At 40.8% G+C, this 23,916-nt stretch overlaps 2 protein-coding genes across 5 annotated transcripts in view; one reads left to right on the top strand and one right to left on the bottom strand.

Annotated features, from left to right (window-relative positions):
• The window catches only part of CDK17 (cyclin dependent kinase 17), an 87,028-nt gene extending 78,565 nt beyond the window's left edge, over positions 1-8,463 (top strand). For 3 of the 4 annotated variants that reach the window (XM_077339117.1, XM_077339119.1, XM_077339118.1), the window contains exons 14-17: positions 402-444; positions 2,383-2,473; positions 5,661-5,738; positions 6,093-8,463. In XM_077339117.1, the coding sequence (XP_077195232.1) occupies positions 402-444; positions 2,383-2,473; positions 5,661-5,738; positions 6,093-6,130 (250 nt within the window). In that variant the 3' untranslated portion in view covers positions 6,131-8,463. Of the gene's footprint in view, positions 1-401; positions 445-2,382; positions 2,474-5,660; positions 5,747-6,092 lie in introns of those variants that run through there. The other variant, XM_077339121.1, reaches the window with a different exon arrangement.
• Positions 8,464-10,059: 1,596 nt separating this feature from the next.
• ELK3 (ETS transcription factor ELK3) overlaps positions 10,060-23,916 on the bottom strand; it is a 50,099-nt gene continuing 36,242 nt past the window's right edge. Inside the window, exons 4-5 of the mRNA XM_077339122.1 lie at positions 19,513-19,635; positions 10,060-13,930 (exon numbers count right to left, since the gene is read on the bottom strand). Coding sequence (XP_077195237.1) covers positions 13,832-13,930; positions 19,513-19,635 — 222 coding nt within the window. The 3' untranslated portion in view covers positions 10,060-13,831. The remainder of the gene's footprint in view (positions 13,931-19,512; positions 19,636-23,916) is intronic.

The raw sequence follows: 23,916 nt of genomic DNA, 5'->3' as shown, positions 1-23,916 counted from the left end.
AATAGTATTTTGGGGGGCAATGTTGCACAATCATTTGATATTACTTTGAAAATGAATGTTTGAATAAGTAATAGTTATGGGCAGTAGATTCAGGACAGGCAAAAGGAAATATTCCTTTACACAATGAGTAATTAAAATGAGGATTTCGCTGCCAGAGGATGTAGTGATGGCCATAGGTATAGATATCTTTAAAAGGAGATTAGATTCTTTAGTCTGGAGATTAGATATAATTCCAGGTGACCTGGGAACTGGCTTCCCTGCCTGTGGAATGGGTTGGCTGTTGTACAAGACAGACTGCTAGACTAGATGGACCATTGGTCTAATATAGCTGAGCTCTTCTTATGTACTTATATGTGCACAAACACTGAACATGTTTTGCTTTGTTTTTGTATTGTTTTTAGGCTAGACTCGGAAGGAATTGAATTAATAGTAAAGTTTCTGCAAGTAAGCAACTATTATATTCTTCATGCATGTATGTTGAGTTTTTCAGGTGAAGAGTAAATTGTTGAATGGTGTGCTTGATAGATTTGACCATAAAACTAACTGCTGGTCATAAATGCACAAGGTGATAGTTCATCACCCTTGAATTTAGTGGCTAGCATAGTTTTTTCCATTTTTCACACACACAAACACATGCATATTAAAAAAAACACAGCATACCGTATTCTTACTGTGCTCATAAATGAATTTAATAGGGATATTTGTGTTTGTTTATATATTCTCATAGCCATGGGAATGGTATGTGCAAAATACTTAATTATTTTTCAAGCAACTGTTCAGCATATACTGTTGTGGGAAAAGCTGGTGCAGATATTGGGAGCTTCATGGAAACACAGAAAATGGAACTAAAACTGTGCAGCCCTCTGTCTCTTGTCTCTGCACCTGCAGCCCACCACCCACGGTCAACATTCCTCCTTTTGGGCTCCTGGCCAATCACCCCTCCCCCTCATTTCCCCCTCCACACACCTCAGAACCTTGGGAGTTATAATGAATTATTGATGATTCCCCTTCTAAGCAATTAGATGCAAATTTAGTTAACTTGCATAATCATGAGCAAACTATTTTATTTCCTTGGGACAGAATGTGGAAGGGAGACATGGTTAGGGACAGAACACAGTCTTGTTTTACAGAAGAAACAAAATTGAGTACGCTAATCAAAATGAGCATGGTAGACTGCACATTAGTTTCACTTAATGTTAATTAGCATGCCTAGGAAAAGTAATCCTTAATGTTCAGAATTTTGTAGATGTTTCTGATAATGAGTAATGCAATTCCAGGTGATATATATGTAACAGTGGTGAAGAACTGATAAGATAATTGTTACAAGTGAGGTTGAGAGCAACAGAGGTCTTGCTAATCTAAAATGTTTGATTCTACAAGTAGCGCTGATAATGAATGACCTTTCCTTTTACTCAGCAGATGGTGGCAGAATTACTGTTGATGTATATTGTGCTTTAGGGTAGATTTTAGTCCGAACTCTAGTAAATTGACCTCTGTTTATCCAGCTGTACCCTTCACACAATCTGAAATACTGAGGCAATAAGGTGTATAAAAATTCTTGAAACAGCTTCAGAGAAATGACACAGCGGCAACAATAAGTTTGCAAGAAAAATTAAAGGTGGCCCTGTAAAAATGGATTGCAATGCAAAAGGTCCTGGCAGCCAAACAATTTTTTTCATATTTTAGGTTAAATGGTATCCATTCAGTGGCTCTTTGATGGGTCATTTCTGGCTTTTCTGAGGGCTGTTGCCCATGGTAGCACCTACTCCCATCTTTCAGACAAGGAGGTGGCTACCATGTTGAAACAGCTGCCACCAGAGATACAAGTAAGCTGCACTGTGGTGCAGGCCAGGGATGGAAACAAATGTGGCTCTTGATTGATGGCAACTGTGAATGACCGTTTATGCACTGGAGGTTTCATGTTGGGCTGCTGGCTGGAGTTTTAGTCGTGGCAGGTTGCTCTACCTCTTCCTGCACCCACACGGGGGAGCATTTGGCCTGGTGCACCTCATCCAGCCCCGATTTGTGCTCCTGCACGGGAGCTGGGGCCGTAAAGTTCCCAGTGCATAATCGGTCAATGTGACTTCCTGCAATTTGCAAACCATATACCACTACTGTAGGCCATACATTTAAGCAACAAAATTCTTAACCTGTAAAGAAGTCTTGTGCCTTTTTGGGGTCATGTCATGTTGAAAAGCACATTCAAGGCAGGCTTAAAAGAGAAGACAGTTCAAACATGGTCTTTACCAGACCTGAAAAATAAACTTCATCAAAGAAAGAAATGCTAGGAAATGAACATAGGGTCAAATTTAAGTAAAGAATGTGCTTGGCTGCTGAGTACGGTTAAAATATTTCAATGTTCCCCACCCTTTGATTTAACAGTACGAATCCAAAAAAAGAATTTCAGCAGAGGAGGCTATGAAGCATGCGTATTATAGAAGCCTTGGAACACGGATACATTCTCTACCGGAAAGTAAGCATTGCTTTGTGTCTGACCACTTTTGCTGGGTCCAGGATTGTGTGAGATGGTGTACTGCCTCCTTCTACTTGTTTGTTCCTTCTAATTTCCTCCTCATCCCCAAAATCTTCTTACAAGCCTAATGGAAGGTAAATTAGCAGTTTTTGGCCCTTCGTCAGAATCCAGGAAGGAATTTTGCACCCCATGTGGAATTCTCTCCTTGGCAGTGTCAGCCAGGCTCGTCTTTCCCTTCTCCTTCTGGATTGGAAAAGAAACTAGTTTTCTCCTCTTCTTCCTTAAAATATTAATTGGGTTACTTGTATGATTTTCCTTCCTCTGCATTTGCCTCTCTCTGGTACCTGCTGCTACTTACTTTCTTTTTTCCCCCCTGCGGCTTTTGAGATTTCTGGATGGAGTCATGTAATACTTTTGCTCTGACTCTCTGACTCTCTACTAGTTGCAGTTGCCTTACTGCATCTGGGAACGTTTGGCATTTTGACAGCATCGCAAGTCATCTTGCTGTGAATGGGTCTGGAGCCTGGGGAGTGGACCATGTGCCATTCTACTTACTGCGAGAATCCTGTGGTATCTCAATGTGCATTAAATTTAGAACACAACAATTAAGTGATATTGAAAGCCTCAAACATGTAACTATAAATTGTAAATGGTAGTAGGTGTGTGTGCTTTGTTTGATTTTTTGACTTGACCCGGATGGCCCAGGCTAGGCTGATCTCATCATGTCTCAGAAGTTAAGCAGATTTTACTCTGATTAATATTTGGATGGGAGACTACCAACGTAGTCCAGGTTTTTCTATGCAGAGGCAGGCAATAACAAACCATCTCATGCCCTGCAAAAACCCTACAGGGTCAGCATAAATAATCTGCAACTTGATGGCATTCAGTTGGGCGCTCTAGAAGTCACTTTCCTTCAGGGTATACCAAAACTGATAACAGGCCAGTTCCTCTGCAGAGGAGAGCCAGTGCCCATGTGCAAATGTCATGTCAGAGAGACAGCTGTCATGTTGTATGATGCCCTTACTCCCTTGCTCTCAGGTGTGGAAGGCTAATGAGAGTTTCCTGGTTTGTGAAGCCTTGGATCAAACACCACATTAATCATAGAATCATAGAATCATAGAGTTGGAAGGGGCCATACAGGCCATCTAGTCCAACCCCCTGCTCAACGCAGGACTAGCCCTAAGCATCCTAAAGCATCCAAGAAAAGTGTGTATCCAACATTTGCTTGAAGACTTCCAGTGAGGGGGAGCTCACCTTAGGCAGCCTATTCCACTGCTGAACTACTCTGACTGTGAAAAACTTTTTCCTGATATCTAGCCTATATCGTTGTACTTGAAGTTTAAACCCATTACTGCGTGTCCTCTCCTCTGCAGCCAGCAGAAACAGCATCCTTCCCTCCTCCAAGTGACAGCCTTTCAAATACTTAAAGAGGGCTATCATGTCCCCTCTCAACCTCCTTTTCTCCAGGCTGAACATTCCCAAGTCCCTCAACCTATCTTCATAGGGCTTGGTCCCTTGGCCCCAGATCATCTTCGTCGCTCTCCTCTGTACCCTTTCAATTTTATCGACGTCCTTCTTGAAGTGAGGCCTCCAGAACTGCACACAGTACTCTAGGGGTGGTCTGACCAGTGCCGTATACAATGGGACTATGACATCTTGTGATTTTGATGTGATGGCCTTGTTGATACAGCCCCAAATGGCATTTGCCTTTTTTACCGCTGCATCACACTGCCTGCTCATGTTTAGTTTACAATCCACAAGTACCCCAAGGTCTCGTTCACACACAGTGCTACCTAGAAGCGTATCCCCCATTCAGTAGGCATGCTTTTCATTTTTCTGACCCAGATGCAGATCATGACATTAGAATGAAGGCATCTGGGTGAACTGAAGTTCTTCTGTTACTCCCTATTTAGACTCCTCTGCTTAATCTTGGTTTAGGATTGGTGGGGAAGAGGGGAGGGTTCCAACATTCAGCAAATCCCAGCATTCAGATGTCTCCGTGAATTGCAGCTTGACTCACAGCCTCTCTAACCAGAAGCAATAAAACCATCTGCCTGCCTGCTGCATTTTATCCTGATTTTCCTCCAAAGATATCAGGGCAGTATACAGGATGGCTCTCCTTTCACCGTTTTATCTTCACAGGAACCTTGTGAGATAGGAGAGGCTGAGAGAATGACTGGCCCAAGGACATGCAGGAAACTTTGTGGCACAGTGGGGAATTTGAACCCAGATCCTAACCCCCACTGGCCCTTCAAGTTGTCTTCTCTGTAGGGATAGAATAAGGGGAGCAGCCATGCTCACAGGACAACATGCTGGACAAGCCTCCACTTGGCATGGGGTTCTAACCTGCTCTGGCACAGCAGCTTAAAGGAAGCAGGGAGAAAACTTTGTGGTTTCCTCAGAATCAGCCAGAGGTTGACTTGGGAACTGCAATCCGTGTGCCACCACACTTTTTCTTGTGTTCAGAATCATTGCCTTTGCTTAGGAGAGAAATCATCTGTTTGGGATGTTAATTGTTTTGATTTGAGGGTGCACAGGGCCCTTTCAGCTCAGGAAAACAGCACAAGCCCCTTATTTCCCCTCCCCCCATGACATCCTTTTGATCAAATCAGGTCTGTCTGGATCTTGGAAATGCCGTTTCCTATAGATAATCCGTGGCTGGAGGGCAAGCAAGTTGGACTTGAGGCCTTACAAAACATGTAGTTTGGCCCTATGAATGGCTTTATCCAGTGAGAAAAGCATTTGGATGGAACCCTTTTGTATTTGTAGGACACAGGATTAAAAAATGTGCATGGGCATACAGAGGCATGATCTGTTGGATCAGGCCCTTTTCCTCTTTTCTTCTTCCAGCTCAAGATTGCAATTACTGATCACAGGGCACACAATCCACTTGCAAATTACCAAGAGAGCTCCTACTGTGGTAACTGCATTGCTGGTTAATAGTTACTGCTCTAACATAAAACCTTCCAAGGTTTATTTGAAAGTATCACATGTAGTTTTTTGTGCGTCTTTTAAAATGAGAAAGCTGAAAACATGATATGCTGAAGTTTTAATATTTTTGTACTTAGATTTTGATGGTTGGTGTGTTGAAACGGTGCCTGAACTTAGTCCAGTCTGGTTTGGGGCTATTGGTCATATTGCTTTACTGGAGGTTAAGGTAAAAACCTCACTCCTTGTATTGTTTCAGGTGTGTCAATATTCACTCTGAAAGAGATTCAGCTGCAGAAAGATCCTGGCTTTCGAAATTCCACATATCCAGAAACAGGTTTGTAAGCGTCTAAAATTGCTCCTTCTTTCAGGCTTGTACTAGTTGAAGCGTTGAACTGCTGACACCTGGTGGCTTAATACTTGGAATTACTTAGATTCCTCAAACATGTTTTTAAGCAGGTTGCAAGTGTGGTATTTTTGCTTGAAGGGAAACCAGGGATTAGGTTGAAGAATGCATTGATTGCATATTGTACTGTATCACTGGGTGCATTCCCACAGATTGGTATACCAGTGCTGCATACCATAACAGCATATTCACTAGCCCTATCTGCTGAGATGCATGCATAAGCAAGGACTGTATCTGGTAATGTTCCTTAACAAAACTCATGCTTTCCTTCTTCTTTTTTTAAAGGACATGGGAAGAACAGGAGGCAAAGCATGCTTTTCTGAGGCGGGCAACGCAGTTTCAAACCCAAGGCTGTCTGAAAACTCCATCAGGGACTCCAGCCTAAAGGCAGCTCTTCCCTTGGTGGACTTGAAATCTGTGTGTCCTCCTCACAGTGCAGTCTTTTTATTTCAGACCTGCTGGTTAACGTTTTTTATATTTGTTGTCACAGTGTGACAAATTTTTGTACAGTCGGTTTTAAGGTCTCCTCTGCCGTTAGAGCCAGTAGGTTACAGCTGTTTATGTAACAGTAGCTGCCATTTTTGTGCAGGACTGAGAAAAACAGTGCATTATTTATTGCGGAACCATTGCTGCTAAATAACTACTGTCTGTACAGTTAACAAACAGTTGAAACGCCTGCAGAAGTTGCAATGGCTTTATATAATCTGTGAATGCATCAGTTTCTCTTCATGAACTGTTGCTGCAGTTCTCTCTCTCCCCTCTCTCCCCTCTCTCCCCTCTCTCTCTCTCTCTCTCTCTCTCTCTCTCTCTCTCTCTCTCTCTCTCTCTCTCCCCTCCCCTCCCCTCCCCTCCCCTCCTGCCCCTTCTTTTTTACTGCAGTGTTTCCTGGAATGTAAACAGAGCTTTCTTGACTGTTAAATAGGTAAACTGTCTTTAACACTCTTAAGTTTGTGGCCTGAGTTTCTTCTTTAACATTAGATGTCAATTAACTGAAAAACTGCAAACTTCATTTTAAAAGCACTTAGTACAGAGATTGATTTGATGAGTGAGAAATAGTTGCTTTGTTACATGCCGTTGAGTTTCTTGTCTCTTAAGTGAAGGTTGGCATATGAATTTGACCAGGCTTGGCTCTCGTGGAAGATATGTGTGCATGTGACTTTTGATGCAGTTGCCTTCCCTTACTTCCTTTTTCTAACCTGTACAGTTTGGGTTGGGGGGAGTGCATTCTCTATTATATTCTCTGCTGCATTGTTTTGGAAACTTGGTATTCTTTTTGATGTCTGAATGAAAATCAGCATTTGGGAGCCAGACTTCCTTGTCCCATCCTGCTCCTTCTCCTCCTAGCCCTAATACGGTGCTTTCATAGCTGTTCTGTGACTACATATTCACTGGAAATCCACTGGAAGGCTACAAGTCCATACTAGAGAAGACATCACTCTGTACTGCAGACATTGTGAAGCATGAGAACTTAGAGAGAGAGAGCTTATAGATGTTACCTGTTTATTGGAGCTAGTCCATGTTACTACTAAGCTTATGCATCTCAGTGAGTATCATAAGTACCTTATGGTGATAGTAACAGTATTTTTAAGCATTTGTGTTTACCTCCCTGAACCTATTTGTTTAGTGCATCTTCAAGAAACTGTAAATCTTATTGGTATATTTTGAAATGGTTATGTAAATCTTTGGCTGGTATATCATGAAAATAGTCATAGATAACTTAATTTTTTTCCTGATGTTCACTGTAAAATATTCAGGGGTCCTACCATTTCTGTTCAGGAAATCTTGTAGTTTTTATTATTGTTATTTAACAGTATTAAGTGAAACAAATTGTATGTTTCATTTTAACTTTATTTGTGAATAGTGATTGTGGCATGTTTGGGGATGTTTTATTAATATTTCATGATCCTAGGAAATCGAATTTGGGAACATTTTTATTTTCTGGAAAGAGACAAATTCACACCTAATGGTGACTTCTTGGACCACTGCTGCTTTTCAGTATTTGTAAACTGGTTTTACGTTAAAAGGAGCCCTGTAGAGCTAACAAACTGCTGTTGTTTCTAACTGATGGACCTGTATCAAAATTGTATTTCCGAAAGTATAAATATTATATGGAAATCCTTCATTGTGTTTGGATGTTTTATGATGAACATTCTTCTGTTGATAGATTCTCATGGGTAGCTTTGTTGGTCTGAAGCAGCAGAACAAAGTTGGAGTCCAGTGGCACCTTTAAGTCCAACAAAGCTTTTGTTGAATTACAGATCAGCAATTTGATCCAGTGACCAAAGTTTCTTTGCTGGAACTTGGCTTGCACATGCGGCACATCTGGTTGCACATCAGGCTCTGAAGGTGGCTGAATCTGGGGCAGATGCTTGAAAGCATGCATTATTGCATTCCAATCCCTCACGGAAGGAGTCGTAGCCTTTTGCTGCTCTCACAGTTCCCAGGATCAAGGGAAATGCTTCTGTTGGGAATAAGAGGCTTTGTTTTAAAACAAAGTGTACTCCCATGTAATTCTTCCCTCAAAATACCTTCTTCTTTTTCCCTTATTTATCTTTTACTGAAAATCTAGACTGGAGTTCCTGGTACCTCAAAAGCTTGCTCAATTCTACTTTGTGGCATTTGCATTGGTCCAAATAAAGGTATTCCGCTATTCTTACCTTCAATGTAGCTTGTTATGTGTCTTTTTTTTTTTTTTTTGGCACCAGTAATACTGGAACATATTCCATCTTTTTAATATCTAAAACAAGAACAAGTAATTCAGTCTGTAGTTATCAAGTGCCACAATTTGTGCAGGGACAGAACAAAAGCCACCAGATGCAAAGGTAGGGTAGGTTTAACTTCTCAGCACAGGAAAACTCATTGGAACTGTGTCACAAACTGCCATTATGTTCCACTTCTATTAACATATTAATGTCAAACTACTTCATGTTCTTCAGGAAGCTCAAAAACATTGATGTGTAAACATAAGATGAACTTGAAAACAGCCAAAATTCTGATTTTTTGTCATTTTTCTTTCTGGTTATGTTTATGTTAAGTGTGCGCAATTTTTTAAAATCTGATTTTTTTTTTGGGGGGGGGGGGTGTACTGAACCTAAAAAATATTCAGCTTTTCTGAAAAATCCCAATACTGGAATAGTACTGAGATCTAGGATTTTTCAGCTTCTCCTGCAGCATGGTTTAAACCATGCTACAGGAGAAGCTGGCCTCAGCATCTCATATGGCAGGGAGGTCTTGCAGATGCTAGGGCTGGCTTGGCTTCTCCTGCAGTCTGATTTAAATCAGGCTGCTGGAGAAGTGATCATATTGCTGGGCTGATTTCTTCTGCAGTCTGGTTTAAACTGGGCAGCAGTAGAAGTAAGCCCCAGAAGCTTTTTTCCTCCACGGAGCACATTGTTCCTTGCAGCACAGCCAGTCGTGGCTGGTGTCACTTCTACCCCCATTTTTCACTATTTCCAGCAGAGGGGAAAAGAAAGCAAGTGGATATCAGTCCCTTTAAATGTCTTCTGCAAGCCTGCAAGTGAAGGCATTTAAAGGGCTCAGGCTCCCTTTAAATGCATTTTCCAAGCTGAGATTTCACTCCAAAGCACTGAAAAGGACTGAAATTCATTTAAACTGCAGTTATCAAGAGATCAAAAAAAATCCTGAATATTTTCAGGTTATTTCAGACTCTGTCATTCAGGATAGCCAAATAAATATCAGCTATCTATATCTGGCAGAAAAAAATCTGGAAAATATCAGTAAGGTAGCTTTCAGGTTTTTTCCCCAGCTTGGATAGACCTTAGTTCACAGCTTTATGGGACAATATTTTTATAGTAAAACCTGAGATTCTGTCTAGTGTACCATAGCGATTGCATATGTCCCATTTCTGAGTACTTTCTGGAACATGATGATTCTTCCTATTGACATTACTAAGCAATCTGCACATATCTTCAAGGAAAGTGTGATTACAACTTAGGATCAAAAAATCTGGTTCTTTTACCAGTTTTAGTCATTCATCATTTTACATAAAATATCTAAATAGGATTCTAAGGAATTTCTAAAAATCCGCTGACCTAATAAAACAATGTATATGGAAACAAAAATGTTCAATAGCACTAGAGAAGGGATACAGTGTTATAATATGGAGGGGAAAATATTACCAAATGAGAAGTTTCCATTCTTTAAGAACTCATTAGCATTGTTTATCTGCAAACAATGCTTTATGGTCTCTTATCTACTGCTAGGACAATTTTAGCCATAATAATGCTACGCACCACTTCAGTAATCTTTTAATTTTTTTCTATAACATTGTACAAATATCACTGATCCTCACAACAGCCCTGTGAGGTAGGTTAAGTAAATAGCTTGGATATTCCAATGTTTACAAATGCAAAAAATGAATTAAGAAGATTAAAGGACTTAGTTTTGGAGGGTATTTATAGGCGACCAAATGGATGTTTTTGGGCTGTTAATACCTTGCTCAGTCCATCATGCCAGGCACTATGCTTGTAAAAAAATACTGCTAATAGTTGATAAAAATTCTGACATACAATGAATCTGGACTGTCATTTCACTATTTGGATAGCTTCATTTATTGAAACAAATGGTCAGCCATCCTATTCCGAAAGAAAATTCCAAAAGCCCAGAACACAATCCATATACAATCTATATCTAGAGCAACCACATTGCACAAATTTGTGTCATCTGGTTGATCCAAATGTGTCCTGGTATTTTTAATTTATTGAAGAATTGTATGCAGTTCAGTATGGGAGCCTTCAGCCACATAAGCTGTTGACAGTTGGCGAAGGACAATGGATTAGGTGTGTTATTTTGTGGCACTAAGAAAAGACATCAAACATTAGGGGCAATAGACTTAGTGTGCCTACTGGTCTTTAAGGAAAATATATCAGAGGTAACATCACTTTTCAGTATGTTCCTTATTTCATGATATTTATTCTTTAGTCCTAAAAAACCTTAAACTGTGCTCATGACATTATGAAATGATAGGTGTATTGGAGCCGTTTTTGCTATTCACACACCAAGGATGCTTCTACAAACTAGCCTGAAAGCTGCTTTTGATGTGACTTTATTTCAGTATAAATTTTGTGAAACATTTCCATGACCCTTGAGAATGGAAAGATAAAACACAGACAAGATGATTTAATTCATCTTGATCAGTATAAATTGGAAGAAACTTAGCTGAAGTTTATTAATGTAACTATTAAATAACTAATTTTAATGCACAATTAAAAAAAATGTTTCTACATTCTGTCCTTGATATTCAATATGTGTGAGTTAGCTCAGATCAGCCATTATTGTGTTTGATATAAAATTTCCATTGCTATATTATCATCAATAAATTTGAGATTTTTTTCTTTGTTTTAACAGACAGAAACCTGTCTGTTGCCAAGGATGTTCCTGACATGTTAAATGGTACTAAGACAAGAAATTATTCAATCTTTCTCCCTCTCCCATGTATTCTTGCTGTAATTGCATGGGCTATATGTATTTTAAGTAATTCTTATTTCATAGAAAATCACAGACTATATTTGGTCCTTAATCTTTAATGCCTCAGGATCTCCCTGTTCTTTTAGCATGCTCCTTCATCCTCCAAGATTGGAATGACTGGGTGCTTGCAATGAAAGGCACATTGGAATGAAGGCAGCAGCATTTAGTGAGTCTTTTGTGCTTCTTTTAAAAAACAGGATTCAGGTTCATAGTCCTAAAAACTCAAAGGTTTAGCCTTCCTACCACAGCCAGATTACTCTAATGCAACAATAAATTATGCTAAATTGCAGTTTTACATGAATTCTCAAGCAACTATGGAAATACAGCACAGAAAGGTATTTAATTTCATCTGAGTCTATAGTTAGTCTAGCTGAGCATGTACTGTGAATGTATTATATCTTCCAGATTGCAGCAAATAGACATAATGTGCCTAGGAATGGCACAGGGGTTGTATTTGCCCAGACATGCTGTATATGTTGTATTCAGGGTGCTTTGGGGGTTTTGCACAAAACAAAGGGACTAAGCCTTCTTTAGAAGTTTCAGTATGCAGTATCAATTGTTTGTGGGTTGATGCACATGTTTATGATTGCAAAGGACAAAAAAATAGTTACTCTGTAATGGCAAGTCTTAAAAGATGCTTTATGAGCAGGGCCTTATCAGGGCATGTGGGCAGCTGTGGGAGAGTTTACGGTCATCCTAATTGCACTGTTCCATAGGAGAGACCTGCTCTGTAGGGCCCTAAGTTGTATCTGCACGGGGCTTTTTATCCACTCCCACCCTGAATAAATTCCTCCCCTCTGCACTGAATTCAATTTCCATTTTGATTTTGGGCACTTTAAATGTTCCCTTTGCAACATGCGTGATTGATTGTGGTAACCCTATCTTTCTCCTGCAAAATCCAGGAGCACATATAAGCCAAGATATTTGAAAAACTGCTTGCCCCATGCCTGCAACGCTGACGTAGCAAAGCAGTCTTCCCTGACTGGCCAGGGCATCAGTTCAAAGACTTCCTGGTTCCCTGTTGCAAACTTTCCTACTTTGTTTTAAAGTGACTGCACTCCAGAAGCCCACACTTCTCTCAGCAGAGATTTGCCTCGTTCCCTGAGAGGCTGCTGCTGGCTCAGGAGTCAAAAGAGAAGAAATAAATCACTAATGCTGGCTGGACTTCACCTGACCCCCACCCCAGCTAATTCAGGAAAGGTAGTTCAGTTTTGTGACCACTACTCCCCTCTGAGCTTCCTCAATCAAGTGCAGAAGATTTTCTGCTCAATTTGGAAGGGGAGGAAGACCCGGGTTTAAATCAATCTGAATTCAATAGGATCAACAATGGAAAGAACAAAGTAAGTGCAGAATCAGCTGCTCTCTTCTAGCCTACTACATCTCTGCCTAAAGGGCTGAATGCTTTATCTCTTTCTCTCATGTCATTCATTAATTTTGTCACAAACTCTTTTCCACTGCCTTCAGTGTTCAAAGCAGTTGGGATGCCTGGTATTGCCAAATGAGAATGCTCAGTTTCTGGTTAGTACAGGGAAGAATTACTGCTGAAAGTACTTTGGGTAGAACAGTATCTGCTTTCCGATTACTGATAGGTTCACGTCGTGTCTGTTTGTCCTTGTGTCTTGCAGTCATAAGGGAAAGAAATATTTTTTTCTTAAAACAGCCTAAGATTTTTTTAAAAAACAGCTTTTACCAAACATAACCAGAGCCACTTGTTGTTCATCCCCAAGAATCACTCGGGGGAAGAAATCTGGAAAGTTCAAGACTTATAAAGTCAATTTGATTAATATAGGAAATGAGTGGTACTGAGCAAGGTTACATCATCTTACTGTAAAGACGTTAATTTTTTTAAGGCCATGTTCCTCTTCTTACAGTGAAGAAGCACCTGTATCTCAATAGTGTCCTTTTCTTAAGCATACTTCCTGGCTAAAACATTTATGATCTTTCAATTCATCAAGGCAATTGGAAAAAAAACTTCTTTACATAATTAGAAAGCACTTAATTCAAAGTTACATGAATACACTGCACCGTACAGGGGAAATACTGCAGGGAAAATACTGACATACTAGCAGGGTAGGGGGGCTGTCCAATACTTGGTTCCTTTTTCAACTTTTATCTTAATACTGGAAAATATAAAAAAATCATTTATATAACATTATGCAAAAGAAGGCACAGCCGGTTATAGTTACAAAAGCACAATGCATAATATGCAGAAGTACAAGATTAAAAAGTTTCACATCCTTTAGATACTGTTTTTGCTCTATTAAGAAAGTACTTCATTAACAGTGTTCAACACTTGGAGCTAGGATATAAAAATTATAACTCATTTTAATGCACAACAGATTCTTATACAAAAAAAACCACTGTTTAAAAAATGCTAAATATAAACATAATAAAAGTAGATCATCCATGTAATGAAAAGTGCAAACCATAGTAAAAGAGGGTTTTCATTGTGTCCTCTGTCACCAGAAAAAAATGAAACCCATCAGAATGGCTGTGTTAAATCCAGTTTGTTAGCAAGTCCTTAGATTGGTGAGACATCAGGATTTATGAGCATTTGGAGAAAGAAGCACTGGCGAAGAGGCCCCATCCAAGTTGGGAATTGGCACTGGGATGTGACCATTTAGCAGAGTTGGAAACTGCAAGAGGAACAAAGGGAAATCCTTATTGTCTGAGAAGCACATTAAGCACTGCATATCTACAGCCTTTTTTGGGTAGTGTTTCAGAAATATTTCTTCTAAAGAGAAACTGACATTGGAATTTTGCAAAAGGAAGGATGCACGTGTGTCATAAAAATATTCTACAAAGCACTTTGACAAATTTATGACTACTGCCATGTAGAAATGCCTGTTTCACAAAGCTATTTAATCTTCAAGATATTAATTAGAGCTGCTTCACCTAGAAATTTTCACAAATGCTAAGAAACTTGGAGGGAACTGAGAACATAGACGCTGGCTGAGTAAGAGCTGAACTGTGCATTTTTCTCTCCCTTGTAGCAGGTAATTTAAAGCTTGGGTGTGCCCAGAGAGACAGGAGACAAAGCCTCTTGGGCCCTTGCCTGGTGTCTGGTGTATGCCATGTCATAGAACCATCACCAGCAGCTTGGAATGTCCTCTTGGTTTCTTACCTGACTGAAGTATGCAGTGGGAGGACTTACTTAGATGTGTGATTTGGAAAACTGTTTTTTAAATGTTTATTGCACTCTGTAAGCTACTCCATGTCCCCAGTATGGACAAAATAGGATAAACATTTACTAAAACATGAACAGTAAAATCAAGCAAGTTTTTTCTAACAGGAAAAGCTTAATGAAGAACATCTTTTACAACAAATGAAAGGCACTGTGTAACCATGATCCTGCCATATTGATGAACACAGGTCACATCCTGGCATTTCTCTACACTCACTCTACCATCTCATTTTGCATGATGTGTAAAATGCTCTTAAAAGTTGTGGCTTTGTTTTTAAAAGGTTGTCTCCTTACACTAATTGCTTCCATGGCACACAGATTTAAAATATCTATGGGTTAATGCTATCAGTTAGTCTTTACAATGCCATCAATCTCTTTCTGATTTTCAGAGGAAAAGACTGATACAGCTAAACTGTTGGGAGATCACTGATGAAAACAATTTCCTTATGAAAAGGAAGGCATAGGTAGCTTAACTCGGGGGGGGGGGGCTAAACTACTCTGAGCAGCCATCTCTAGATATCCCCTCAACATCTCTCCCTACCACTGCTAGAAGAAACGTGAGAATTCAGGATGGCCTACTGGCCACGTGCAGCTTGCTGTGTTGTCTTTAAAGATGCTTCAGGATGGAGGAAGAGGAAGTGCAAGCTTGACAGTGCTTGGAGCCCTCCAAAATCCTTAGCCCAACCTCATTTCACTGTATAATCAGTCAAGGGGGAAGGGAGGGGGGAGATCCTGCATTTTGTCAACTTTTGTCATTTTTTTAACACAGATGTGTCCTATAGGGGAAACTGTCACAAATTCAACTGTCCGTAAGATTTTCATTCTGTCAGAGAATTTTATTACCCAAATGGATGTCCTTTTGCATTTTCTTTGTCTTCATAAATTTTCTACAACCCAGTGATGGCACAGTTCCACTAGAATTACAATCAAGCCAATTGCCTTTCTACTTAAACTATTGCTGTTTCATAGGTGAAAAGAGAGACTGCAGGCGCACCCAAATGCATTACAGAAGGTCTTGTCAGTCTACTGTACACCATGTCCTAAAACAGCCTGCCCTGCACTGATTACAAAGCAAAAGGGTGTCATTCAAAATCAACCAAGCCTATAAAACTGCCGTTCAGGCACTACATGGGCACTGTCTTGATAATACCACAAATAGAAACGCTTGCATGTAGCACTAACAATGTGGCCTAAGTGCCAGACAATGACTAGCTGTGGCTGACACTAGAACAAATGCAGTCACAATAACAAAATATTTTTAAAAGACCCTCCCCCCCAAAAAAAGAAATGTCTTGCTAGGAATAGTGACTTCTTCGGGATAGATATCAGAAAATAAAAACTATTCCTGGTCTACAGCAACAGCTGGAGCATATGCACCTATTATGCAACACGCCTTCATGAGCTGATAAGGCTTCTACTTACACTCAGCCTCCACTTGCCCTGGCTATGACTTCTCTTCATTATGTGTTTACATAGCATCTAACTTCAAAGGTCCAAGGGTCTTCCCTGAAGCTGTTTGGTGCAATTCTAAGGCAAGTAATGGCTGAACAGATTATTGTATAAGTGTATGGTATACAGATAAATGCCAGTTCCCAGTTGTGCCCCCTTGCTATTTGGTAGACCTTTCTAGCAAAGTAAACTGCAGCTCTGAACAAGTCTCTCATTGCCCTAATTATGTTTCAAGTTTTCAAATCCAGAGTCAGGCCATGAAATTCCATAAGATGTTCTCCCAGTTAACCTGCACCGCTGAAGTAATCTGACTAATGCAGAACTGTTTGCTCGCTCTGCTGGTAAATGGAAGTTGATTTACCTGTATGCCAACCTGGACAAAACTGGTTTCACCATCCCTAAGAACTTGTACACCAAATAATCTGTCTACTGTAAGTCTCTCTAACAGCTCCCTGCCTCCTCATGAAGGAAGAACTTCTACAGGAAGGCAAATGTGATCCGCCCCCCAACAATAACTACTCGATCAGGACAAGTTTCATTTTGGGGAAGCCTTTGGAATAAGCACGTTCATGAGGATGTCTAAATCCTGGTTCCTCTTTTCTCTTATGGTCTATAAATACGCATTTTTATTACCTTTGCAGACAGGTTTTCTGGACACATGACTTATTCCTGCTTTTCTTAGCAGCTGATCTGCTAGCATGAGAATCGTCGTTGAGCACAGGCATTCTGCATGCCTTTTCTTCCTCCACCTTTTCCCAATTGTCATGTCAGTTTGTTTTCTTACAGATGTCCCTTTAAATATCAAGATTTTTGAGCAAGGGTGCTATCATCAGTGGTGGTGTTAGTGTTCACCTCCTTATTTCTTTTTCATCTTCCCTTCACATTTTTCCAGTGTCGCATTGGTTTGTTTTTTTAGAAACACGCCTTTTAAAAATCAGGACAGAGTCTGTTGGCTGGAAAAAGTGACCATCTGACTGAACCATGGCGCAGGAGGATGAAGGTATGAGAGAGTTCCATTCTGTTCTAGCATGCATTCCTTTGGATGTTAAAAGTTAGGCTGTCCTAGTTTTATATGTTAACATGGCTCATACAGCACTGAAACAACTGCCACATAGCATCTGCTTTGGTCCTTGCGTATACAACTAAACACAGCATCAGTGTGGCAGCTCAGACACAAACCTCCCTTCTGTCTCCTCACAGCGGCTCTTTTTCCTGCTGTAAGGGAAAGGAAGTATGAGTGGCACACTGTTCTGAAAACAAAAAGAATCTCAGCCACGCGCACACAGAGATCGCAAAGGGGAGAAAAAGCCCTTTGGGTTTGGACTCCTCCAAAATGGGAAGCAAGCAGACCTTGTGCTTCAAAGCCCCGCCCCCTCTTCCATAGTGTTTGGAAGATGTCTGCATTTTGGGCATTACTCAACTCAGTACACTCCATATCAGACAAACAAAACTTGGATTTCTGCGGGGCCCAGCCATGAGGTCAGGATTTCTTCATAGTTATATGGACTCTCTAAATAGGGAAGAAAATGCTAGTTTGTAAATTTGAAAAGATAAGGATAAAACAGTCCAAAACTGGCATGAGGAAGCCTGAGCATTCTCTGAGCCCTTAGAATGGCAAAAGCAGGTGAAAGTCCCATAAGGAGGGGGAGGGGCGGAGCCTGGCCTACTCAGGGCCCTAACAACATATATAGCAGAGAGGAAAATGTGTGTCAAGGGGATCTTTTTCATCTGGATTATTTCCTCCTTTCCAATCATTCCTCACAGGGCCCCATGCATGTGTTCTTTTAACGCCCAAACACAATTCTGAAATTCGAAAAGCTCTGCTTTGCCCTCAAAGTACAGGAGAAAAGAACTGTCAGTCCTCCCCTAGTTTTTATTTGCAGTGAAATATTTAGAGAGTTGGTTCACATTCAGCTGCTATTGCCACTTCTTGTTCAGTCCTTAGGAAGAACAGTTTTCCTATGCGAACAGATTTGTCATCTCGACCTTTCTCTGAACCACACATTAGTCAAATAAGGCTCCTTGATGTGACAGATCCAGATTCCCTTTTCACTTATATTTATCACTAACGTTTGCTGGATGCACTTGGTTCTCACTACAGGGCACGTCCTTTGATGCTTCTATCTGATCCTAACAGGGTGTCTCTAATCAAGTGTGCAAACTGCCAAAATGCTAAACATGAAGAGTTTATCTGAGGCAAAAGAGAGCTCTAGGCTGGCTGTATAGAAGTCACATCCTCAGCAAGGACTGCAGTACATCTAATAGGGTCAAACCTTGTTGTATTTGGGCATTGTATGTTGTAGTCTTGCATCTCCTCCACCTTGGTTTTCCAGTCTTTTTCCTTCATTGCCACCTTGCATCATTTTATTTCATGCATTTTTTCCTTCATTGTTAGAGTGCATTCATTGAGTGGGAAGGGAAAAACAAACAAACCTAAATACTGGAAGGAAACATGCCACAATGTTGCTGCTACAGAGGCTTAATTAAAAAGCAGCTCAGCCACCTACAAAGAATGTATGGTCATTCACAGGCACCACGCTTGATGATTTAGGTTCATGGTGGTCCAAAACTATACCACCATCAATGGCAAAGTATCTCTATGATCATATTTGCTTTGCTTGCTCCCTGACAGGAATCGGCTAATGTTTAGCTAACTGCTCATCCGTTAACTAGGCCGGGGAGCAGGATTTTCTCTGCACCAGCCAAACAAGCTCAAAGATACTAGCCTCTAGTGATAAGGGTGCCGAGAGCCTCACTGGGGACAGACCAATGGATAGCAGAGTATAGCCAAGAAATCTTAGGATTGCCTGCCAGCCAGACAAGAGACATTTGGAAATGATTTGCCGTTGCCTGACCCTACGTCACGACCCAGGTATTCCTTGGTGGTCATTTCTACTTACTAGACTGACCCTGCTTAGTTTCTGACATCTGAGGGGATTGGGCTTGCCTGGCCTATCCAGGTCAGATTGGGAGTTATTTATGCTCAACAATGTAATTAGTGGGGTTGTCAGTTCCAGGTTAGGAAATACCTGGAGATTTGGGGGGGGGGGTGCATTTTTTCCAGGTAACTGATGTCCATCTCCTGGTGATCAGTTGTAATAGCAGGAGACAATACTTAGCCATCCTTTGACCAATACTACCTCACAGGGCAGTACACATAGCTACATTAGTCATGCTACACCACCAACCCAAATTTAAAGTCCTCCTCCAGTCTAAGGAGGCTTCCATAAAGTTGAGTAAATTTCCAATAGAAGAAGCACTTAAACTGGAGGAACATGGCTGTATGGGGATTTCCTACTTCTTTTGATTCTGGGGAAAGCACTAAATGTCCATCACTGTCCTGGGTGCAATTCTTGCTCTTAGTTGTCTCACTGTGTGAGAAAATCTATCTTCTGAAAGATGGAATAGCAATCATTTTTGCTCATCAAGTGTGTCTGTTTTCTTGCCTGATGTATCACAATGGAATTATGAAACCGGAGACAGATTTCTGATGCGGAACTACTATCCTGAAAAACTCAACAGTTATGAGGCATATGTCTCTCGGGTAAAGCCAGAAAGAACCACCTGGAGAGTGCAGTTACCTACCTGAAACAATGTATTTGGTCCTTGCAGCCTGGCAGGACTCAAAGGAGCGACAGGGCTGAGGCTGCTCCAGAAATGAATGCTGGATAGCAGTGGACTCGGGGTCAGCAGCAATCCATTTGGGGTCTGCAATACAAATCATACCAAATGGGTTTTCATCCACCCTTCACCTTATTTGTGTCTCAACACGTGGACTCCCTCTTCTGGTCCCATCTCAACTTCGTCAGTACTATAGTTTAAAAACTCTTCTCTCTGCTCAGAAGCTGTTTGTTTTTCCTGACCTCAGAACTGGATTACAAAATGTTTAACATTGAGCTTTGGTTAAAGATTAATGATTAAGATGTACTTAATTAAAAACATTTGAAAATTGTCTTTCATAACAATGCAATTACTCAAGTTGCCTTGACTAATGTTCCAAGTCAATGAGCCACACCACTGTTTCCAAATGGCTTCATTCCCTGGTGACTCCGGGCCAGTCTAATGCAACTATGGACCACTGCAACCTGCTGGTAAGGAAGGAGTAGCAAGAAAAAAGGTGACTGTGAGGGAGAGATGAAGAAATATATCCTCAGCCATCTTAAAGGTTAAAAACATAAAAATCTAGAATATGAACTATTTGAGGGCTCAAAACGTCTGTGTCTTCTATCTATATTAAATAAAACCCTGGAAACACATGGTAACCCTTGAGTCATGATTCTAGCACCTTTTGCCAAACATCAACAGAACTGGTCCTAGAGATATACTGAAGGATAGAACTTGAAGAATGCATTTTACCAATGATATTTAATCATAATATGACAGCTTCACCAAATGGGTCAGAAGATGTACCTGAGATCCAAACACTGCCAAATATCCAATTTGGGTGCAATAATTTTGCTAAGAAGACCGCAAGTCTCCCTTGTCATTCCTATACTTAATTTGCTTGTTATATAGATAATTGTGTTTTGTCCCACAGAATGAGACACAGCAAATCGCTTTCTCTTCACTAGGAGGTGATTTCCCTGACCGTAACAGTTCCGTGTGTGTGTGTTTGCCGAGTCACCACTTTTACTGCCTCATGCTGTCAGCTGCTAGTTGGGGACAGAACCAGCATTCTGTTTTCTAAAGTAGGGGTAGTCAAACGCTGGCAGGAGCTCATGGGAATTGTAGTCCATGGACATCTGGAGGACTACAGGTTGACTATCCCTGTTCTAAAGTACAGTAGGTTTGTGATGCTGCTCTTTTCAATGGCCATGTAAAGTTGAAGGCCTCTTCAGCTGATTGCAGCTCGTCCTATACTTCTCCCAAGAACGTGTCAGCAAAGACAACTGGCTCGAGGTACGTGTTTTTCCCAATATTATTTGTTCGCCAATAAATTCCCATTTTATATGACAGTTATAAATTGCACACTATGGTTAAAAAACATAAACAAATAATTGATGGCAGCAATGAAAATGGGTGGCCGCCAACCATTCACACACAGAATGTAAGGGAACAAAAAGAAATGGATAAAGGCATCTTGGTCCTTCCCTGTTTGTAAGATTGACAAGATGAGGCTGTGTACTATGACTGGCAGTGATTTTTTCCAAGCTCTGAGACAAACGCATATTCAAACCATGATAGCGCTGGTCATTTATGTCAAATGCCAGGCAGGGAGAGATCCTGGGCCCTGAAAGAATACCCCCACAGTCCTTCCTGGTCACATGGCTGCCACCCTTTCTGTATCTCGGGAGGCAGCTGAGAATGAAACTTGCAAAGATCCCTAGATCTTTACACTTAGGTTATCATATAGGCAAAAAAAAATCCCTTATTATGTTTTATGACAGAGCAGTCAGCACATTTTATTCAACAGTAGATAACTGGCCAGACAGAACGATTCCAGAAACTTGAGCCTACATTAGGAGTAAGCCTCAGTGGGGTCAATGGGCCTTCCACTCCCATCACCATCCTGCAACACAGCCCCCTATGCAATCTTGTTCAGAAATAAGCCCCATTATGGGCAGTGGAACTTATTCCTATGCAAGGATGCACTGGATCGCAGCCTCAGTCTTAGTCCCGCATGGCTTTTCTGTGTGCATTAGCTGTTTTCTTCAACTAAATGACTCATGATAAAGCTGAAAGTTTTCTAAGCAAGCATCCCACAGCTCAGAAAGCAACTGTCAGGTCGTTTATTTTTAAAAGAGCCACAAACTCTCAGGCTTTTGTTCCCAAAATAACTGTGTTTCCTTTTTTAGTGTCACAAAATGAGTTGATCACTGTTCAGGGTTCACTGTCTACCTCATGTCTTGTGGCATGATCAAGCTCTAATCAGTGAGAATCTGGAGGGTTTGAGCACACTGCATTTTCTAAACTAAATATGGATTTACAATGAATGGGGCTGAGTGGGACTTCTCTGACAATCCTTAGAAAAGGAACACCACAGTATTAACTGGAACCCAGGTACTCCCATCAGGAGTTGTTTTATGTTACAGAATATTAAACTTTCCCTGTTTAAAGCTCAGAATCTCACATTCCTTCTCCATAAAAGGCTGTAAATATGAAGTTACACGAAAATCTGTGTTAAGGAAGGATTTCTTGAAGGACTGATCATGTTGAAGTCTGACAAATTTGGAGTAGAAAGGCTCTTATATTTTCCTTACCTTCTCTGTTCAGCTGCAGTTCTGAAGCCCTCCTTCAAATGCCCATGATTCCTATTTTATTTTATTTTATTTTATTTATTATTTAGATTTATTTCCCACCACTATCAGATGACTGTCTCACGGTGGGTTACAACGATGAAAACATAAAAACCCCACATAAAAGTGAATATTAAAAAAGAATTATTAACTCCACACTAGCCTGGCGGCAAGCATTAAAAAACCTCAAGCTTCCTCCCCCCATTTCCAACTCCCCAGTGCCTCAAGGGAAAGTCCAGGGGTGACTGCCATTCTCATTACAGTACTAGTTGGTATTCAGCATGGAGGGGCCCCTCGATCTTCCACACCCTGGTCTCAACCAAAGACCTGGCGGAAGAGCTCTGTCTTGCAGGCCCTGCAGAACTGTGAAAGCACCTGCAGAAATCATTATCTCAGGCCTGATTTAGAAATTATTCTCCCAAGTCTACTTTTATTATTATTATTATTATATTTATATTTATACCCCGCCTTCCCCCGAAGGCTCGAGGCGGCTTACATAAACCCGTCCCCTAAAACCATAAAATGACAATAAAAACCAATGATTTACAATAATTGTAACAGCGATGGCGTAGCCTACTCATTTGCTCTCCGCATCCTCATCTACGGTGGGGGGTGACGCTCTCTACCACCAGTTTGTGAGGGGGGGGGCTGATCTTCTTTCCGCCCGGCCTCAGTTATAAGCCTGTATATAGTTCCCAAGTTGAAAGTAGCCGTGAGATGATTTTACATCTCCTTTTTATTCTGGATGTGTGAACACACCCTTGTATTAGGAGCTGATATTTACCCAACTGTCTTGAACTGAGTGGCCCAGGCTAGCTTAATCTTGCATTTCTCAGAAGCTAAGAAGCCCAGCTAAGTATTTGGATAGGTGATTTCCAAGGTCTGTAACAGAGAAAAGCCCTCCACTATTGGCCTTAAAAGCCCTGTAGGGCCTGGAACCAATGTAAGGACCACTTTCTCCCATATGAACCTACCTGTTCACTCCAGTCATCTTTGGTGGCCACCACCACTCGAAGCTAGAATTGTGGTGACCTAATAAAGAGCTTTCTAGGTCGTGGGACCAGGACTTTGGAATTGTCTCCCCAAGGAGATTTGTTTATATCCCTCTATCAGTACCTTCTGCCAGCAACTGAAGACTGGGGGGGCGTACCCCCAATAACAGGTACTGGCTGTCCTCTTGTATTTTGCTATGTGATTTTACTGAATTATTTTATCATTTTAAATGTTTTTAACTGTTCAGTTTTTGAAATGTTTTTATGTGGACACCTTCAGGATCCTAACTGCGTGGAAATGCTGCATTAAAACGTGTTAAATAAATACATTCAAGATACTCAGAAGATCACTGTATGTGGAAGGGGGGGGAGTCCTTCTTATCCACAATCTGAAAAACTGACTACACATCTACAGTTGAATGAGCAATTGAGCAATATACATTCTTAAACACTTTATGATCAGCTAGCTTGGAAACGGAGGAAAGAATCAAATAACATCTTAGCCATGCATCTCCTGCTGCTTCTACTCACCCCTTGTCATGATTGATCATTTTTGCTTTGTGTAAATTATGGTCCACAGGCAGAAATTTGTTCCATCCAACAGAAATCCTCAAACAGATGCAAGTGATTATCTTAAAACTATCAGACTTATCATTGCTATGACAGCTTCACATTACCCTCTCCTGTGAGAAGGTAGCAATGAAGGAGAATAATTGACTCCCAGTAGTCTCTTCCTAAAACCAAACTGAGTCTCCTGTGCT

The sequence above is a fragment of the Paroedura picta genome, chromosome 5, assembly GCF_049243985.1.
Source record: "Paroedura picta isolate Pp20150507F chromosome 5, Ppicta_v3.0, whole genome shotgun sequence".
In the NCBI taxonomy this organism is placed as follows: domain Eukaryota; kingdom Metazoa; phylum Chordata; class Lepidosauria; order Squamata; family Gekkonidae; genus Paroedura; species Paroedura picta.
The sequence above is the reverse complement of the archived record's forward strand: the minus strand, read 5'-3'. Positions and strand labels throughout refer to the sequence as shown.